The 19,725-nt window shown below is 46.9% G+C and overlaps 1 protein-coding gene across 7 annotated transcripts in view; it reads left to right on the forward strand.

Annotated features, from left to right (window-relative positions):
* kdm6ba (lysine (K)-specific demethylase 6B, a) overlaps positions 1-19,725 on the forward strand; it is a 93,141-nt gene that overhangs the window by 64,398 nt on the left and 9,018 nt on the right. For 4 of the 7 annotated variants that reach the window (XM_069519223.1, XM_069519224.1, XM_069519225.1 and 1 more), the window contains 13 exons: positions 9,826-9,912; positions 12,073-12,187; positions 12,508-12,631; positions 12,786-12,881; positions 12,996-13,275; positions 13,365-13,442; positions 13,616-13,789; positions 13,899-14,090; positions 14,371-14,928; positions 15,077-18,705; positions 18,877-19,003; positions 19,261-19,366; positions 19,503-19,708. In XM_069519223.1, coding sequence (XP_069375324.1) covers positions 12,513-12,631; positions 12,786-12,881; positions 12,996-13,275; positions 13,365-13,442; positions 13,616-13,789; positions 13,899-14,090; positions 14,371-14,928; positions 15,077-18,705; positions 18,877-19,003; positions 19,261-19,366; positions 19,503-19,708 — 5,565 coding nt within the window. In that variant the 5' untranslated portion in view covers positions 9,826-9,912; positions 12,073-12,187; positions 12,508-12,512. Of the gene's footprint in view, positions 1-779; positions 1,653-9,825; positions 9,913-12,072; positions 12,188-12,507; positions 12,632-12,785; positions 12,882-12,995; positions 13,276-13,364; positions 13,443-13,615; positions 13,790-13,898; positions 14,091-14,370; positions 14,929-15,076; positions 18,706-18,876; positions 19,004-19,260; positions 19,367-19,502; positions 19,709-19,725 lie in introns of those variants that run through there. The other 3 variants (XM_069519229.1, XM_069519226.1, XM_069519228.1) reach the window with 3 other exon arrangements.

Below are 19,725 nucleotides of genomic sequence, written 5' to 3' on the forward strand. Positions count from 1 at the left end.
GTAAATTCTGGCCTTGGCAGACTGGAGACTGACAGCTCAGGCGATTGTTGGACAGAACACGGCATAAGCACCGGCCCCTCTCTGTTGCAACATATATTTCTGCATGAGCATGGACTCCTATAATGTTTCTGATCGGTCATCAGCAGTTTGGACAAGCATGTTTCTCACTGTGAAGTGCCAATGACACATCGCACACTTCCAGATAATGGCACACTGTTAGCTTGTCTTCAAAACCTTCCCTAGCAGCCATAATGTACATGCAAATACAAAGTGAAACGCAACCAAATCCTCAGGCTAAAACAGACTACAGTGAGTAAACATTGTATTAAGTTCATAGATATATAGCTGTTGTATATACACTTTATATACTGTTATATACACTTTATCTCATCATATAATCTTATATTTATAGAGTGTAAATATTTATTACAATTACTTGACTCATGTCATACATCTGCATATACAATCTATGGTCCATATGATCACTTTATGGAAAAGGCTGCAGGGAATTCCTGCCAAATAACATGTATGTCTACACAACCTGCTGCCTCTTAAATGTTATAGTGAAAATGAAAATAGGTGACTTAAAAATCATCAGTAAATAGTTTATTCATTTTTAATACAACCGTAAGCTGCAGCTCAAAAATGTAAGATATATATATTAATAAATTAATTAAGGGAAATGTGAAACAAGGGAAACTAATATGAATGTATTTAATGAGTTTTTCACATTGGTTAAAGGTTTGAAGTTAGAGACTATCTGTTGTTTTTAGTTTGGAAATAGGAAGAGATATTTGTTCAAGATTTATCAGTGGTGTTATGCATAGCAGTTTCATGGAATCTATTTTTTTATATCTAGTGTATTAAGTGAAGTTATCATGGAAAGCCTGCCACACTGTGCTCTGTGTCATGGTGTCAAGATTAGATCTAGATTTGTGATAAACAGTGACAGCCCTCTGTGATAACTTCCACAATGGCGTCAGGGGCTCATACTCTTCCTGGTCCATAAATAGACGTTCAGGGGAAACACGCTCCTGGATGTTCACCAACTCTCCGTCACGAGTCTGTGAGAAAAAGGCGGAGGAGCTGGAGGAGGCGGGGTAGCAACTCCGGTACCGGGGCTGAGTTTGGACTCGGTGCCAGTTTGCGCTGTCAGGGAATTCCGGGGCCGTGCGGTGACGTCACGTGCCTGCTTGGTTGTGCGTGTGCGTTTGTGCTGGGGGCGTGCGTGGCTCTGTCCCTTTAAAAAGGAGCTCGGCGCAATACGATCCGGCTGCTTCTGTGCGTGTGAAGGCAGAAACACAGGAGCTCGACGCGGAGACTCACATTGTTCCAGGCTGTCGCTGCTCGGCGGAGGCAGCCATCGGGATAAGAAGCTGAATCACACCGGGAGGAAGGAGCCTATCACGGGACACCGCAGCCGCTCCGTCCGCCTCGGCCGTGTCGACAGGAAGCGACGGAGACGCTCGGGGATTATTACAGAGCTGCGGCTGTCTCGCTCAGCCGGCTTGTCGGGAATTTCTCCGCAGCGTCGGAGCTCCACAACTTGCGGATACAAAGAGAGAAATAGCCGCGGAGGAGCTCAAAGAACCGGATTAACCTCATATGACTATTTGGAGATACTTCAATTTGCGGAGCGTCTATTTGAAACGGTGAGTGTTGGAGCTGCTGTGTGAACAAAGTCCGGTCCAGTTTGTTTGAGTTGTTTTGAGGGAAGTTACCGATCGTTATAAAGTCTTGATGGAATAGTACAAGTTAATAGATGTATTATAGCTGTGTGCTTTATTTGTGATGATTGCGCTGTGTCGCCATTCAGGGCAATGAATGAATGGTCATTGATTAACAGCTAACCTCTGATCGTCTAGAAACGATGAGGTGGGGGAATTTCTCTGTGTAACCACAGCTGACTGTTAAATCCCACGCGTGTTTTCACCTTTATGTTCAAGACATCTTCAATCAACCTGTGCACGTGGATCTGAGTCATTTCTGAACGTTGCTTTTGATGGGAATCTGAGTTTACTGGACTTCCTATGCCCCGATCTCAAAACAACCCCTCAACTTTGAAGATCTTGTGTGTGTTTGCGTGTATTCAGTCTGTAATGACTCTGTCTGGGTACAAAATAATCGTCCTATGATAAAAAATAAGCGCCAATGACTTCGTGTAATCATGTTGCTTTGTGACATCGCTGCTCCAGTTTGATCATTGTTGCCCTGAAAACCCAACTCGTGGCTAGAAAAGGCAGAGAAGAGCTGGAGGACAGGGAGAGAAAATTGCTTGTGTAAGGAGATCTCACGCCATTGTGTGTGTGTGTGTAGGAGTGGGGGGTGGGCAGGATCACTGAGGTCGGCAGCCGTATAAAGTGAATGGATAGCTACTACCCCCATCACCCCCAGTCAATCCTTACGCATACAAAGAGCCGGATTGAAAGGAAGTGATTTGCATCACATCTTCTTGAGGGGGAGGGTCGGTGTTTTGGGGGTCTGGGTTTCAGGGGTAGTCAGTGCACCGAAGTCTGACCGCTGAAGTTGATTGGTTATGTGTTACACAGTCATTACAAGGAGCCCCTCTCCACAATGACCAAGTGGAGTTTTGGACTCATGTCTGCTGGTTTACCCTGATTAATAATCTATATTGGGGAAAGAAATCCCACAAGAGTCAGCGCAGTTTGCGTCATTCAGCTCCTCGCACTCCTCAGACACAGCTGATGAGCACATCTTTGTTTCCCCGTGCGCTTCGGATAGTTGGCACGGACGTTGCGCGCACATGGCACATCGAGTAAATCATATAAGAACAATAGATCTTACACACGCGTACGAGCGCGCAGATTGTGTGTGTCTTGGTATAATTTACCGTTGTTGATATTGGAGGTCTCCGGACACGTTGATGAGAATTTGTGGCCAGACTTGTGAACGAGGGGGGGGGGGGGGGGGCTGGGCTTATTAGTCGCTTTATTGCCCGTAATAAAGAGTCAGGAAGAGCAAAGTGTGCTGGCATGAGGTCGCGAGGAAAACAAAAGAGAAACTCTTTGAAGCTTCTTCCGATCAGTCACATCGATTGACGTGTTCTGCCTCCGTCCTTTGATGTCGGAGGCTGTATAAAAGTTAGGGCTTCAAATCGCTTCACACACACACACACACACACACACACACACACACACACACACACACACACTCTCTCTCTCTCTCTCTCTCTCTCTCTCCCCTGGCCGGCTCTGTGCTGCCTCAGCTCTCCCCGCCCCCGTTTGTCCCGTGATCTCAATAGGAGCGTGTGTCTGTAAGTGAATGAACAATCACCGCCCATTTTACTATGTGATGACGAAAATGAAGGAACATTAAAGTGATACACACACGCACGACAGGAGAGAGAGAGGAAGAGATGACGGTACAAATAAGACTGAACTCAACAATGGTGAATGAGTCACAGAACTGCAGTGTGTGTGTGTGTCACTAATCCAACCCCCCATCTACCATGGGTCGCTGTGATGGGGGTGTCCTAAGCAAATGACGGAATGCTTTTATCGAGTTAAGATTTGTTCCTTTATGTGTGTGGCTGACATGAGAGATGGGTCAGTAGGTTGGCTCAAAGTGCAGACTCATCCAACAGTTAACTGTGATGAAGCGACAGGTGTGTGTGTGTGTGTGTGTTTGTTGTGATGGTCCAAGTTTTTTTGGGGGGGGTCTCTTCATGCCTCAAAGCAGCTTTTGCTTTCTGTCAGAGGAAACGAAAACAAGTTTGTTTCAAAGGGAAGGAGGTGGGGGGAGTGACTGGATGTCATGACGAAGCATTTGTCTGACACCACACAGTTTTCCAGTAAAGGGTGTCGTTTCTTCTCCAGATAGAAACTCAAAATGAGAGAGAGTGAAAGAGCTTGCAGGACAACATCTGCCTCTTTGACAGTTTTCTCAGTCACTCCCCACTCACCTCAACACATCAGGTGTTAAAACAGGAGTTCTGTTACGTGTGAGCTGGCACTGAGGCTGGAAACCAATTGAGAAACTTCCCATCACTTCACGTCAGCAGAGATTCTGAACATTTAAAGAACCAACATCATGGCAGTTCCAACCTTTAGTGACCATGTGCCCTCAGTAACGCAGTAAAATATCTGTTAGTTTATTTAGGCTCCTGTGACGCATCTGAACACTACTGGGCATTAAATTTAAAAACTCAGTCAACCAAGTGTGGAATTCCACCGTGCAGCGTGAGACTGCCTGGTGTGGGGCCAGGGGTCGAAAAACAGCTCAGCCGCTATGAAAAGGCTTATTTTTATACATTTAATTGAAATGCATTATTAGACCAAGGTAAAGGAGCGATGTCATGTAACAACAGTGGTGCTGTCGATTATAATGTAATGAATCTTAAGTGATCATTGAAATTACAAAAAGCCAAATTATGAAAGTAGGTATTCAGATAATAACACTAGATAAGTATAAGGGAGTGTATGGATGAAGTCATGTAGTTGTTGAGCAAGACTCTGTTACACTGCCAGCCAACCACCAGGCGTAGACACACATAACTATAAATACTGCTCACATGTGCAGCTGTGGTCTCGCTCTAGGTTTTGTTAACGCTGTGTTGTGGACTGAGAACAATAAAGGGAAACAGATTGTTATAATGTAATCCAGAAGTTAAAGGAATGAATTTACTCAGAGCTCTTGGAGAAGCAGACAGTGATTCAGATGCTGCTGTAAGTCTAGGGAGTATAGTTTCAAGTTCATCTAGCCTGAGTGAACAGGGCTGTGTTATAGACTAAGGGGGACTTTACTTTCAGTTTTAAACAACATTATAACTCGGCTGGGAGGCCCATGTGCATCATTTCACTTTTCTCTGTGCAAGGGGGAAAAGGCTATGATATAAACAGCATTGGTATTTGTGGAATCTGTAAACAGACCGTGGATGTTCTCTGGACTAAAGGAAACAAACTGCTGAGTCTATGTCACAGTTGTTCTGATAAAGTCAAAATGATCACTACGTAATTACACCCACTGGGAGAGAAACACTGCGTCGGCCATCTGCACAAATGCTGTCATTAACTATGAGCCACACAGGACACACACCCGCATACGTCCATGTTGTTTTTTGTCATTTGTCCACACACAGGCTGTGGATGAGAGGGAGAGGATGGTGTGTGAGGTCATCCCGGTGTCTCAGTAAACATGTTTATCATCGTCATAAACCTTATTATAAATTCCTTTCTCTGTCTGCCTCTCTGGTCTGGCTTAATAACGGCTAGTGAAGACGCTACTGGTTCCCATGGCAACTGTTACCAAGGGAGCAGAGTCTCTCATCTTGTTAAGTGCATTTCTGAGCTATAGTTGAGCTAGGTGTGTGTGTGTGTGTGTGTGTGTGTTAGCCTTGGATGTGGAATAGAAGCATATGAAGAGATGTAGCAGTATGGGGGAGGATTTTGCACCTCTGATTCTGAGGCAGTTTTTGTTAAGAGACACGATAATCTGTTTTGTCTTGAGCTTTTTTTAGATTAGTTATTGAAATCATTCAACTGGAGAAGCAACGTTCTGGGGATTTTTTTGAGTTTGCTCAAGGGTGGAAATCGAGAGTGACAGTGATCAAGGCATTGTCAGCTCTCAATGATACGCCCACGTTCTCTTAGGTTTCCAGTTTGTTGGGATTTATTTGCAGTTTTCCTTTAAGAGTCACAAACCAGGTGTTGAGTCATTTTCTTTTTCTGTTTCTGTCAAACACACGCACAGAAGCGTAAATGCCCTAAAGTGTTGAAGAGGCTATTGAGAAATCCAGACTAATGTTTGTGTGGTAATAAAGTGGGGAAGAATTATTCATCAGACACACACACACATTCTCACACTCATTCTGCCATCATATGTTTGTCACTCAGTTTTACCAGAAGCTAAAAAGAGAGGAAACAGGGCTTCTCACTTAACAGCCACGGCCAGAGGCAAGAAAATATCTTTTCAAGTCAGTTGACAGTTTGGTCTTTGTTGACGAGACTTGTTAACGGCACGTGAGTTCAACTCATGACTCTCACAAGATGACTGTGTGTCTGAGGTGTATTTCCGGAGCCATAAGTGAAACAGGTTAGATTTCTGAATTGACTCTTATTGTATTAGTCACACAAGATCACTTTTGTCTTTTTAACTGTTATAGACACACAAACACAGTATTTGTTCAACAGGAAGCCACAGCCTTAAACCCTTTCCCAAGGCCTTCTCTCTTTCTTACACAGACACACACACCCCAGACCCCTCAGGGAGGCCTACATCCTGTGGCTGTGACGACAACTTCCTCTCCCGAGCTCTGTTCCCCTTCTCTGTAACGTCACACACGTGCATCTGATCTGTGTGTTTATGTGTTTGATAGAAAAAAAGATGCGCCACACTAACCCTGTGACACGTTGTCAGTCACAGCCTAGATGTCAGGGTGCTGAGTGCAGCAGACAAGAGGGGCCTCATGTTTCTCCTTTTTCTCTACCAGCCCCCCCACCCCCTGCTGTTCCGTGTTTGGTCTCTTTTTCCACAGGCAGATGATATGTAGGCTAACTGTTTCTCAGAGAGGGCCCAGAAATCAACTTTTTCATCTTGGTAAAGGCTTTGCAGTTAAAGTGTTTCTTAAGAATCAAAACATGGGTGGAAAAAAAGGTGGTGACAAACCAAGCAGCATATTAGCAGGCTGATCACCAACAGCCAAATCAAGACAGCATTCCCACTGACTGCTAAAATAAAATGCAATGTCAACCTAGCAAAGGTTAAATGTGAAGTCTTGCAAATTGTCCTCCCTTCTGTACTTCTCTCTGTCGTGGCCTGAATGTAGAGCAGATGTAGGGGGGCACATACAAGCCAAGAGGAGACACTATAGGACTATTAGGAGCTTTTATCTTGCCTGTTATGGCTAGCTGGCGTGCTGCTGCTGAGCAGAGAAGGTCTGGTTGTAACTTGGTGAAGGGTTAGCACAGCGCTCTGTCCCCTGGATGCAGGTTGGGTTGTTGAGGTGGATGCTAGCAGGAGATAATGATCGGTCACGGAGGTCAGATGCTTCGGTGTTTGTGTGCAGGAACAACCTGCTTGCTTTGTCCTTGGCTGACAGCCTTTTGATTTTGTGTGAGTGTGCAAGGATGTGCGTAAGGATGTGAATAGGATGAAGTTAGCCCGCATCACTTTTGGAACGGCATGCACTGACGTTCACACACATACAAACAAACACATGCGTACACAGACACACACAGGGAGCCTGGCAACGAGGTGGAGGCGGACAAATGCAGGGGCTGGCTGTTCCTCTCTGTGTGTAAGAAAGTGAGAGAAATGCATGGTGTTTCCTCTTGAACATGATCTCTATCTGGGACTGATTATGTAATGGCCAAATGGACTAGAAAGGGCAAGGGAGGACAGAGTAAGACAGAGGGGGAGAGAGATATGCATGGCCCTTTTTCCATCATACTCAGCCAGAAGCTCTCTGTTTTCTCTTTTCTGCCACTTCTTTCAGCCTTATCTGGTCATTTCTTATCAGACAAGCTCTGCAGTGACTAGTCAGGACAGTAAAGGACTCCAGCTGTCGGCCATTACCCCCTTAAACTCTTCATTTCTCTGTCATTGTTCATGTGGTTTCTCAAACACTCCATTTGAGCCGTCTTCTTACCATTTTATTTATTGTTAAATATTTCCCTAAGGTAGTATTTGTCAAATTTTGGGGGGTTTTTTGTCTCATGATGCAGAATAAAAGAAGAATTTTTACATCGACAGATGGATATTTGAGTGTATTTCCTCACTGCCCTCCCATCCCTCTCTCACCAGTCTATTTTAAACTCACGGCCTCAGTGTGGTTTTCTGGCTGGAGACCAGTAAAGGCCAGTGGCTGGGAGGAGAAGGTGCGGGTGAATAAGACGACTGCACAGAGACAGACATCATTTGAACAACTTAATTTCAATAATTTGCTCGTGTTAGTGACTATGCAAGCGTCCCTGTTTATAGCCACAAGCTTGTGACTTTGGTTAGTCTGTCACGTGGGATTACTGTGGATTTATTTAGTTTTGCGTGTGTGTGTTTCTTGGTAAAACGCCACAGAGGATTCAAAGGGGCTCCTTTATTTTTTTTGTCTAGCCTCACGGTTGGTGTGGTTGACAACAGTTGGCACAGCTTTGTCTGCTTGCCAAAGCTTCCTGCTTGGCCCCGCCTCCCAGCTGATAGCTTGCGTTGCCAGGACAATGAGCAACTTGCGTAACTACGACAACGAGGGCATTGACAGGAACCAGACTCTTTGATGCCTGATGTGGATGGGGGAATTCAGGTGAACAAGATGAACCATGTGGGTTTTTTATATAACAGTGAATTATGTCATCTGTTTGGAAATAAATGATAAATACGTCATTTATTTACACAGAGTAAAAGAGTGGTTTAACATAATTGAAGTCAATGTACTTAAATTACTTTCACTTAACCTCAGTGTTCTAGAAAAGGACTGCAGCCTGTTGTGGTTAGTTCGAGGTTAAAATGAGGGTGTTCAGGGCTGATTGCTCAGGAGATCTCAACGTTACGTGAATATTTGTGTGAAAGTGATCATCAGCGTGATCAACATCATCTCTTTAGACGTGACCTCATCATTTCTCTTGAAATTGTGGTTTGATTCCTCCCCCTGCGATGAAACCCCCCTGTAGCTCATCACATCCTGTTTGCTGATCCAAACACGCATACACAAATCAACCAACACGATGTGATGCTTAGGAAGCAGAAATGATATCACAAAGTCTGAGAAATTCCCACAGTTGACACATCTGCAACGGTGCAGAAACACGCCCCCGGTCACCCAACTGTGCGTGGTCTCCCATGAGGGCGGAGTTTGGGGCAGCAGTGTGGGGTAAGCCCTCTTCTGAGGGCGCTGAGTCAGCGGGGATCCCCCAAAAAATGATATGCATAACACTCACACGGTCTGGCAGTTTTCTCCTCTCTCACACTGAATCCTAACTCATCGCTGTGATAACTAAGTTTCATGGCTTTGGTATCATCTGATAGAACCTGAGCTGCTACATAATGCTGCCTGGCATCTGTGTACACTATCTGGTTTCAGAGTAGTTTCTCATAGTGTGCTGGTGGAGTAGCTGTGAGCAACGTGATAGCCGGGATAGCAGCTGGAATAGACGACCATTTGGTTACAACAGACATAAACACACACCCTCTATAAAAGTGGTAATTACAGCCTCGGCAGCGTGTCCCTGTTTGCACTCTCAGTCACAACCAGCTCTCTTTGCTTTCTCTTTATAACTTTTTCTAATTTAAACCTCCCATTCTGTCTCGCTCTCGCCTCTCTCTTTTCCCATAATGCCATGTGTTTTATTATTTTACTACGTTTCTGCAGCGCTACACTTTCATGTGATAGTTGACTTAGCGCTGCTCTTCCTGTTAGAGCGAGACCAGCCTTGTTTGCGTCTTCACTTGCCTGTTAAGCTGCACAGTCAGACTCACCATTGTGTCTATGAGAAGAGAGAGAGAGAGGGTGAGTGAACGTGGAACAGGACCCCCCTCGTTCCCATTGTATCGGCCTCCCTGCTGATTTACCCATTTCGCCTCTGAGCCACCCTCACGTTTTCCACGCTGCTCTGACACCAGGCGTTACCCCACAAGTCAGGAAAGCAGGAGGGGTGAGGGTAGTGACGACTCACTGTCTAGAAAAACCAGAAAAGAGTAGCAGTAAGACAAAGAGGAGCTTGGTTTATACTGAAATCAAAGACCACCCCAGCGTTGATTGAAAACATGCTTTGAGACATTAGGCAGATGACAGTTTGGATCATATCGTGTTCAGTGCTGCTTCATATTGTTTTTGTGACAACTTGACACAAGTGTTTTTGTCTTCTCTGTCTTCAGGGTTAAGGAGACCCCAGAGGGATGATTGGCAGCCGAATCCGAGACTTAACACAACTGTGAATCAATAACGCGGTGCTGCTCTAAAAGGTATGTTCAGCATGAGAGCGTGTCCGTATCATAGAACACGTGGAGTGCAGTCCTGACAGTGTGTGTGTGTGTGTTTGTGTGTGTGTGTCTGTGTGTGTGTGTGTGTGTGTGTGTGTGTGTGTGTGTGTGTGTGTGTGTGTGTGTGTGTGTGTGTGTGTGTGTGTGTGTGTGTCGGTGTCACTGTATAGCACCACTCCTGACAGTCTTTAAGTGTGCAGAGATTAAAATATCCCCAACTGGGCTTTAAATAGAGTTGGTGGGAGAAAGACGAGGAGAGGAACTGGTGGGTGGAGGGACTGCGTATGACCAGAGCTAATTTAGGAAAACCAGTGGAAGAGTGCTGTGCTGAGCAAGAGAAATGAATCATAACCTGTGTGAACACTCTCCCATAATGCATTACAAATTTCTCATCACTTGCTTGAAAGTGTTATCATTACACTTCCTGTACAATTGGGGCTATAGTTTTTTATTTTTACGGTAGATTCTCAAATGTGTCAGCGGCCCGATACACATCTGGTATTAACATGTGTCTGTGTAGACACAAGCGAGAGAGTCTTAATGAAGCTCGAGTTTACCAGTTTTGTTTGTGACAAACAAATCAGTGAGAAGAGAAAAATATGCCTCGTGTATAGTGAAACTGTAGTGGGTCACAGGACGTCAGCTGAGTAGGCGATCTTTCATATGTGGCCAAGGACACGTTAGAAAACCTGATATGCGATAACATTGTTCAATATTGCGATGATGATACTTGCTATAAATAATACAGGGACCTGCATCTTAACACCCTCTATCTCATCCTCTGTGTTGTATGTGTGTCCAGATGTTTAATACTCAGATCATCTCAAACTGCTGTGAGATTATTAATTGTTTTTGGACGCTTGAACTTCTGTCAGATGTATAAAAGGGGGGATTTTTTGTTTTTGCATGTTCAGCACAACAGACGTGGGTTTGTCACACTCGTTTTAACAGCAGTGGTGGACATACAGACATAAACTCATCCTCTCAGGTCTTTGTCAGGTGTCTCTTTTGTTGTCTCTCTTGAATCAAGCGTTCTTTGAAGCTTGGGCTTCTGTGTATCTTGACACCTTTTGTGTTTATGTTTCAGGGAGGGAAGCGAGTTTATCTCTCACCTTCTTTTATATTTTTCCCCTCAACCGTTTTCCTTTGTGTCGTCCCAGTTCGTGTGTGTGTGTGTGTGTGTGTGTGTGTGTGTGTGCGTGTGTGGGAAGGTGTGTGGGCGTTTTCATGGCACTGTTCCGACTCTCCACTCCACTCCACCTCCCTCAATCTCTTCCCTCTTCTCGGTCTCTATCTTTTCTCCTTAATCTATCCTTCCATCCTGTTCAGACCGTCTGTCGCTGCTGCCCCCCTCTCCCTCTCCATCACGCCTGCCGTAATGAGATTAAACCTTAGTGTATCCATTGGGCATACACACACACACACACACACACACACACACACACACACACACACACACACACACACACACACACATACACACACATACACACACATAATCATCCACTTAAAGGAGAGCACACTATTCTCTCTCACATGCACTAAACCAGCACAAGCCTGACACAACCCTGCAGCTTGCACACTTGGCATTGCTTCCAGCACCACACACTCTTGTGCACAAACACACGCACACTTGGCACGTGACCAAAGCCTCTCACTCTTCGTCTTTCCCTCTGTCTCTTGTTATCAAGAGGCCCATAGTAAGGATTACAGTAACCCCAGGTCTGTCCTCATAGGTGAGCTCCCCACTGAGCCATCTGGGCCACAGTAATAATCCTGTTCTGTACCGACTGGCTTACTGGCGCCTCTTACAGGCTGCATGATGCATAGCAGCCAACTAAAGACAAAGAAGTCTTGATATTTTGTGTATTCCTCTGAATTAATTTTTTCCTTGAGAAAAGTCTAAACTATAACAGAAGCGGAAGAAGAGTTTGCCTCTGCAGTCACAGTCAATGCTTTTACCTGCCTCTCCCCTGTCCGTTATTCTACCTACACCCTCCCCTTTTGCTGACGAGCTCTTTAACTCAAACACATACACTGATAGCCCGTATAATAAAGAGCCCACTGCTGTACTGACTTTTCAGTGTGTCTGTGTTTCACCTGCTCTCACACTGGCTCTCCTGTTCTTCTCTGTGTCTGCAGCCAGTAGGCTTTTGGATTCTTGGTGCAGAAGAGTGAGACAGTCCAGATCTTCTCAGTGTTGGAGTGAGGCCCTCTCTGTGCTGCAGTGGAGGGCTTCACAGACATTGCTATTCTGGTAAGTATCAGTGCTCTGATATAACTTCTGACTCCGAAGCACTCATGCATGGAAGTCTAGAAGAAATTCTACCTCTAAATTAGTTTAAACCCCTGCCTTCAGCCTGTAATTTTAATGGGCTAACTGGTGACAAAGCGAGTGTTCCTGCAAAATGATGACTATGTATGCACATGATGGACCTTCATAAAAAGCAAAACATTGAGAGATTAGACCACAATTTGAGATATTTTATGAGCTGTTTTATTGTAGGGTGTTATTTTTCATTGTTCTCTGCAGGTCAAGTGCATTAATACATATGACTGTTTTACAAATATCCACAGGCTGGATGCATCACGCAGTAGAGCAGTTTGGCGGGCGTGGCACACGGGATTCCTTCCCTCTGGACGGACTCAACCGGGGACCATGGGCTCCCGTGGGCGGCCGCGCCTGGCAGCCACCTGCCAGGTCTGTAGCCATGACAACACAGACATACAAACTTACACAAACCTCTTTGTCAACTTCACTCCACTGAAAAGTCATGATTTTACAGAGGAACTGAAGTTTTAGGATTAAAACAGCTAAGAACTGACCTGTGTCTGCTGTTTCTGTTTATCATCAGATGTTTACCTGGAATGAACCAACACCAGCTCCTTCCCCATCTACCTCCTGGTCCTATGGGCGGACTGAACCACCCCAGTAAATTCTTTAGTAATGGGTAAGTCATCCACAAAATCACCAGTGACAGACCTAAATTTAGAAATCAGAAAAAATTATGAATCAGGCTTTTCTGTCATTTAAATGTCATTCTGTCTTTTTTTTTGCTGTCCAGGCCCATTAGAGGAGGCGAGAAGCTTGATCTCCAACAGCCAATGTTACCGGGCCTGCAGAGGGAGCAGCAGAGACCTCCTCATCTTCATCCTCCCCCTCCTCACCGAGCGTGGGAGCAACTGGGCCAGCTGTATGAATCCCACCTCCCTCCTCAAGGGCATCCTGTTGTGCCCTTGCCCAATGAGCACTCCCTCCGCCTCCATAACGGAGGCTATGCTGGCAGTGGTGGTCCTCACCCAAACTCACATCTTCCGCACACCAGGCCCAACCAACTGCTGAAGGTGAGGAACAGACTTGTGTATCAGCGTAAAAATGTTTTTCAGACAAAACATTGACAATGTTCACACTTTCTCTGTTTCCTTTGCTTTAGTTTGGGGGTCCTCAGGAGCAGCATGTTCCCCGGGGTCCACCATTGCTGGGAGATGAGATGTGGGCTCAGGTGCACCAGGTAAGAGCTCTTTAATTGGCTACGATCATGTTTCATCATACGTATACACATCGTACAATCTATATTCTGGTTGTCGTTTCTGCTGCAGCCAGACAGGTCGAAGTCATAGACATCATCACTGAGCTTTGGAATGATCTGCCATAAAACTGATTCTTACCTTTTTCTATTCACAGCAGAGGGGCTACCCAGGGAAGATGCTTGGGGGTCAACTGAAGAGACCGGGCCCTCCGTTGGGAGAGCACTCTGTTATCCAGCACACTCCTCTGCCATCCCTGCACCCATCCTCCCACCCTCCCTCTGCCGAGGACTGTCCCAGCCCAAGCAAGAGGAAAAAAAGTTCAGATCAGGTATTGAATACATTTATTTCTTTTAATACCAAAAAAGCCACGATGCAAGGTCTTTTTTTGTTTTGTCATTTTTATTGGTAATTATTATATTGTTTCACTCCCTGTGCAGGTATCCCACCCTGGGCTGCAGCGTTTCCCTGGTTCTGGCCAGTCTTTGTTGTCTCAGCAGCAGTCGTCAATCCACCATCTTCCTCAAAAACCTGCCCTCTGGAACCCCCTGCACAAGGACAACAACACTCCCTGGCAGCCCCACACCTCTGACCGCAAGAACCCACCATCACAGGAGTTCCACGTCCGAACAGTAAGAAAATATCACTTCATTGACTAAACGTTAGTTGTAGCCAGGGGTTAATATTTTACTGTTGACCACAATCAATAGGCAAACCTTAATTGGATTGAGTGCTGCCGTAAAGATGTATTGAATCTATTAGCTGTCTGATACTCTGAGAGTATTGTTCACTGTGTTGCACATAACACTAATTGATTTCCTTTTCCTTGTTTAGTTAAGTACAGCAGTGAACAGATCCTTCAGTTTGTCACTAATAATCCAACTGTTGCTTTCTTTTGGTACGATTCAACAGGAAAACAACAAACAAAGAATGGGCAGCTACACCCAAAAGTCCTCTCCTGCCTCTTCCACCCCTTCAAACCTCTCCCCTCCACCCAACTCCTCTCCAGGGAGCTACAACCAGGGATGTGCTCCTCAGCTCCAGAAAGACACATTCCAACCTCAGGCTGTAAACCATCAGTCCCCTCACTCTTCCTACTCCACTCCAGGCTCCAAACTAGGGTTGGCACCAACCTGCCAGGCCATGGAGCCTCGTGGTCCTCACAACCAGAGAGGCCCCCTCATCGGGGGCCAAGGTGGCTGCCAAGCTACCTCTTACACAGCATCTACCCTAACCAGGGGGGACAGAGATCAACACGTACACGCCCAATTGTCACCAGCAAACCCTCCTGCAACCAGCAGTAGCAGTGTGCCTTACAGCCACTTCCAGCCTCATCCAGGGCTGGGGCACCAGGGTCCCCCTCCTCCTCCTCCTCCTCCACTTGCCAGCAGCACCTCAGTATCGCAGCAACAGCCAACTGGGCCCCACGAGGCCTGGAGATACCAGAGCAGGCCCAGCAGTCACTCCCTGGTGAGCACAAGTCATTCATGCAGTAGCTCATTTGTACATTGTGTTTTGGAAATAAAGAGGCTAAAAATCTAAAGCCAGGGCACAGTTGTTAAGAAAGAGCTATTTGTTAAATGTAATGATTTATATTGTTCCTTGTGTGTTTCTTCAGGAATCAGGCATCTACAGGCCTCCAGGACTGCTACCTCATCACCAGCAGAGCCACAATCAGGCCGTGGATAGACGGGTTCCCTCCCAGCATCACCATCACATCAGTCCTCTGCCCCCAACCAACTCCACTCGGACACCTGTCATCACCCCCAATGTTCCCATATCGCAGGCCCCCAGCTCCGTCAGTGGCAACAGCCGTAACTCCGGGGGTTTATCTATGGCCAGTGACGCCGCGGCAACCACATCGCCCCCTGCTGGCTGCTCTGTGAACAATGGCCGCACTAATAGCAGTTGGCAAAGAGGTCGAGAGCCAGTACTCCATACCTCCACCAGTGCCGTCATTAGCTCCACCTCTCAGCTGAATGCTCTGCTGCAGCCAGGTGGTCAGAGAGGACAAGCTCCCACTGCCAACCAGCCTCACCAACATGGGCCACCCAGACCACAACAGCAGGGACCCACCAAGTCTCTGCCCGTGAAGGGGAAGACGTCATATTATCCTCAGGCTGAACTGGAGCAACCTCCTGTATTTTCCTCCTCATCTTTGTTCTCCTCAGGGCACCAGAGGGCAGGGGACAGTGTTATAACAAGCAGAGTTTCAAATCCACTCCCTCGCTCTCCTGCTACTTACTGCCCAGCTCCTCGCTCCACTGTCAACTCTGCCTCTCAGCCATCTAATCAGATCCTCTCCTCCAGACTGGGTCATCGACCAGACTCTGCCTCCACACAGGTGTACGCTCAGTCCCACATTCATCCACCAGCTCCAACCGCTATGCCCCAATCCATTGAGGAGGCTCTAGACAAGCTCGATGCTGAGCTGGAGGGACACATGCAAGCTGAAGAAAGGAGGAAGAGGGACAGAGAGCAGCAAGAGAGAAAAGCAAGAGAAGAGGAGAGGCGCAAGAAAGAATGGGAGATGAGGCAAAAGCAGGATGAGGAGAGGAAGAGGAAAGAGCTGGAAAAGAAGGAGGAGGAAAGGAAAAAGAGAGAAGTGGAGAGACAGGAAGAGGAGAGGAGGAGGAGAGAATGGGAGAGGCAGGAGCAAGAGCGAAGGAGGAGGCAAGAAGAGGAGCGGAAAAGAAGAGAAATGGAAAGGCAGGAGGAGGAGAGGAAAAAGAGAGAATACGAGAGACGGGAGGAGGAGAGGAAAAAGCGAGAGTGGGAGAAGAAGGAGCGGGAAAGGAAGAGGAGGGAGCGGCGAGAAGCGGAGCGGCAGGAGCTGGAGAGAAAGAAGAAAGAGCTGGAGAGGCAGGAGGAAGAAAAGAAAAAGCAAAGAGAACTGGAGAGAGAAAAAGAGGAGAAAAGGAGGATGGAGTGGAAGAGGGAGGAGGAAGTGTGCAGTGCAAAGGGCAAAGAACAGACTGCTATTGAAAACCTGGAGAGACTACTCTCCAGCAACTCCTCTCAAACACCCCCACCCCCTCGCCTCTCTTCTGTGCCTGCCCCACCTTCAGGTCCTCCACCCCCCAGTTCGCAGGCCTCACCCATCTACCCCTGGCTGAGCCGCGGCGGCGTACTCCCCTGTCCACCAGGCCAGACACCCACCACCACAACTCTTGTAGAGAGGCTGCGGCCGCCTCCGCTTACACCTCAGACTGAGTACGCTCGAGAAAAGCAGAGGCAGAGGGAGATGTGGAGCAACAATGGCGGAACGACATTCAGTCCCTCATCAACACACAATACCTCAGGGATGAACCAGCCGGCATTCAGCAACAAGCCCCCGGCAATGCAAGCCGCACCCAACCAATCCAAAGACACATCCAGGGAGAGAGACGGCATCCATCACTCTCTCCCCAGCTTGGCACTTAGAGAGCCCCCCAAACTGTATCAAGCCTTCCCCAGAGAAAACCCTCCACCACCACCGTTATCCTCCAGCTCATCAGGGGGCATTCTCAAGCGGGTGACAGGAAGTGGCTTGGACAATGCCACCAGCAGCGACTCAGACAGTGCTCAGTTTGAGGAAGAGCCCTCGGAGTTGTCCACACTGCTCCCTGATGGTCTGGCAAACATAATGGCCATGCTGGACGAGTCTATCAAAAAGGAAGAGGAGATGTATAACAGCGAGAAGACCGGCTCCTCAGGTCTCCTCGACAACTTTTCTCCCGGTGTCCAGCCTATCAAGAGCTACCTGTGTGCCCCAGACCTTGTGCCAGCTACGAAGCATCAGCCCAGCCAGGAAGACTTTGGATCCAACCCCCATGCTAGTCCTCCTGTTCTCAGCCGTCAAGGCTCTCTGGCATCCCCCTGCAGCCGAACGTCTTCTCTCAACGAGGAGGATGAGGAATATCTTAAACCATCTCTAAATGTCTCCAAACAGTCAATGGACATGGGAATGGGAGTAGGAAACACCAATTATCGCCACAGTGACCTGGCTAAACTTTATGGCCTCCCCGAGCAGACAAAAAGTGAGGCTGATGAGGACGATGATGAAGAGGATTCTGAAACTCCATCTTGTTCACCACCACCCCAAAGACCCCACCTTCACCAGACAGATGTCAACAACATGTTCAAGTCCCGAGAAACAGTCCTAGAGAGCCAGAGGTACGCATATCGAGGTGGGCCCTTTGGGAGACCCCCTCCATCTGCTCTAGTTGGGGTCAAATACTCCTCATCGCTATCTCTAGGTCCAGATATTTGCCGTCAGCAGCAAAGTGGCTCCCCCACGTCAGATTCAACCAATCCACCGTTCAGTCCAGCTGTCCCTGCTCTAAAGTCTTCTCCCCCTCCTCTGCTGGAAGAAAAGAAACTAAAAATGGAGGACGCTGACATCTGGAGAGACAATAGAGAAACTACAGAGGAAATCAAAAACTCTATCAAAAGGGAGAGTGTTCCCACTATCATGCCTATTAAAGTTGTAAAGGAGGAGCAACAGCTGACAACCATCTCGGAGTCTTCTCTGGCAGAGTTGGGCAAGAGCTGCGAGGTCATTCTTAGTCAACAGTCACTTCCTAAGAAGAACCTTGATAAATCTGACAGTCATGGCAGAGTGGAGGAGAGCCACAAACCTGACAAAGTCAAAGAACGCAGAGATAAAGACAGAAACAGGGATAGAGAGAGGGAGAAAGACAAGAAAAGGAAGCATGGTCACAGCCACAGTAGCAGCAGAAAGCACGAAGACAGAAAAGAAAAGAAGAAACATAGAGAAAAAAGAGAGGAGATGGCACTTTCATCATCATCGTCATCTTCCACCCATTCCAGCTCCAGCCACAAACGGCACAAAGACAGTAAGAGCCATAAAGAGAAGAAGGATCGCAGAATTCTCGGTGACCTCAACCTCCAGAGTAAAGAGGGCTCCGAGAAGAACCGCAGTCACTATGAAAAGAAACACAAGGAAGCATCAGGTGCCAGCTCCGCCAGCGAAGGAGAGCAGGCAGAGTGGACCTCGCGGAGTTCCGGAGAAAGATCCTCTGAGCTCAGGAGAGGCTCCGAATCAGGTTCTTCATTGGGTTCCACAGACTTCTTGAAACTGAAGGCGCTGTCAGACGGGCCACCCAAGGAGCTTAAGATTCGCCTGATAAAAGTGGAGAGCGGCGACAGGGAGACATTCATCGCCTCTGAGGTTGAGGAGAAGAGAATCCCACTGGAAGAAATCACCATCAAGAACACAGCCAGTGAAATCATCAGGTCTTGCAAGTAAGTGCAATGTGACGGAAGTCTTTTCTAATAATGGATTTAATGTCACATTTCATCAGGCTTTTTGAATATCTCTGGGATTGGTTTTGAAAAAAAAAAACACCACATAGTTCACAGGGACACCTGTTCTGCAACTTGATGTTTAATATGTCTTCTTTTCTCCTGTTCCAGGGGAGCCAGAGTCACAGGGAAGTTCAGAGAATCTTACTTGCTGCCAGCCTTCTCTGTGAAGCCCGTCATGACCTCAGAGGAACCCATTCCTAGAGAGAAACTGAACCCTCCTACGCCCAGTATCTATGTATGTCACTATGTGCACTACATTTCTCACACACGTCACCTTACTTTAGCCTCTGTCTTAGGATGTGATACATTAACATTATAGCAAATAACTATAACATAGATTCCACTTTGCTTTATCATAGAGTACAGTTAATGCATTCTTTGAGCAATATAACATACATTTGACTTTATATTCAAGGTAACTGCGCCCTCTTGTGGGGCATGAAGAAAATATATGTGTGTCTGTGCACTAACATGACTTTTTTCCATGTGCAGTTGGAGAGTAAGAGAGACGCCTTCTCCCCTGTGCTGCTGCAGTTCTGTACAGACCCGAAGAATCCTGTTACTGTCATCAGAGGCCTGGCTGGATCTCTAAGACTCAGTATGTTTACACATCCAATTTGTTGACATGAGAAACTCGTTGTAATCTCTACTGATCCTTATGGATTAATGATAGTGACTCTAGCCACGTGTCATTGTTTGCACAACTTCCTCACATTCCCATTCTTTGTGTTAAGATCTAGGACTGTTTTCTACTAAGTCACTGGTGGAGGCCAACGCAGAGCAGGCGGTGGAGGTGAGGACTCAGGTGCAGCAGCCTGCTGATGAAAACTGGGACCCCAGTGGGACGGGTCAGACGTGGCCCTGTGAGAGCAGCCGCTCCCACACAACCATCGCCAAGTACGCCCAGTACCAGGCCTCCAGCTTCCAAGAGAGTCTCCAGGTACACATCATCTCACA

The sequence above is a fragment of the Paralichthys olivaceus genome, chromosome 22 (assembly GCF_024713975.1).
Source record: "Paralichthys olivaceus isolate ysfri-2021 chromosome 22, ASM2471397v2, whole genome shotgun sequence".
Lineage (NCBI taxonomy): Eukaryota > Metazoa > Chordata > Actinopteri > Pleuronectiformes > Paralichthyidae > Paralichthys > Paralichthys olivaceus.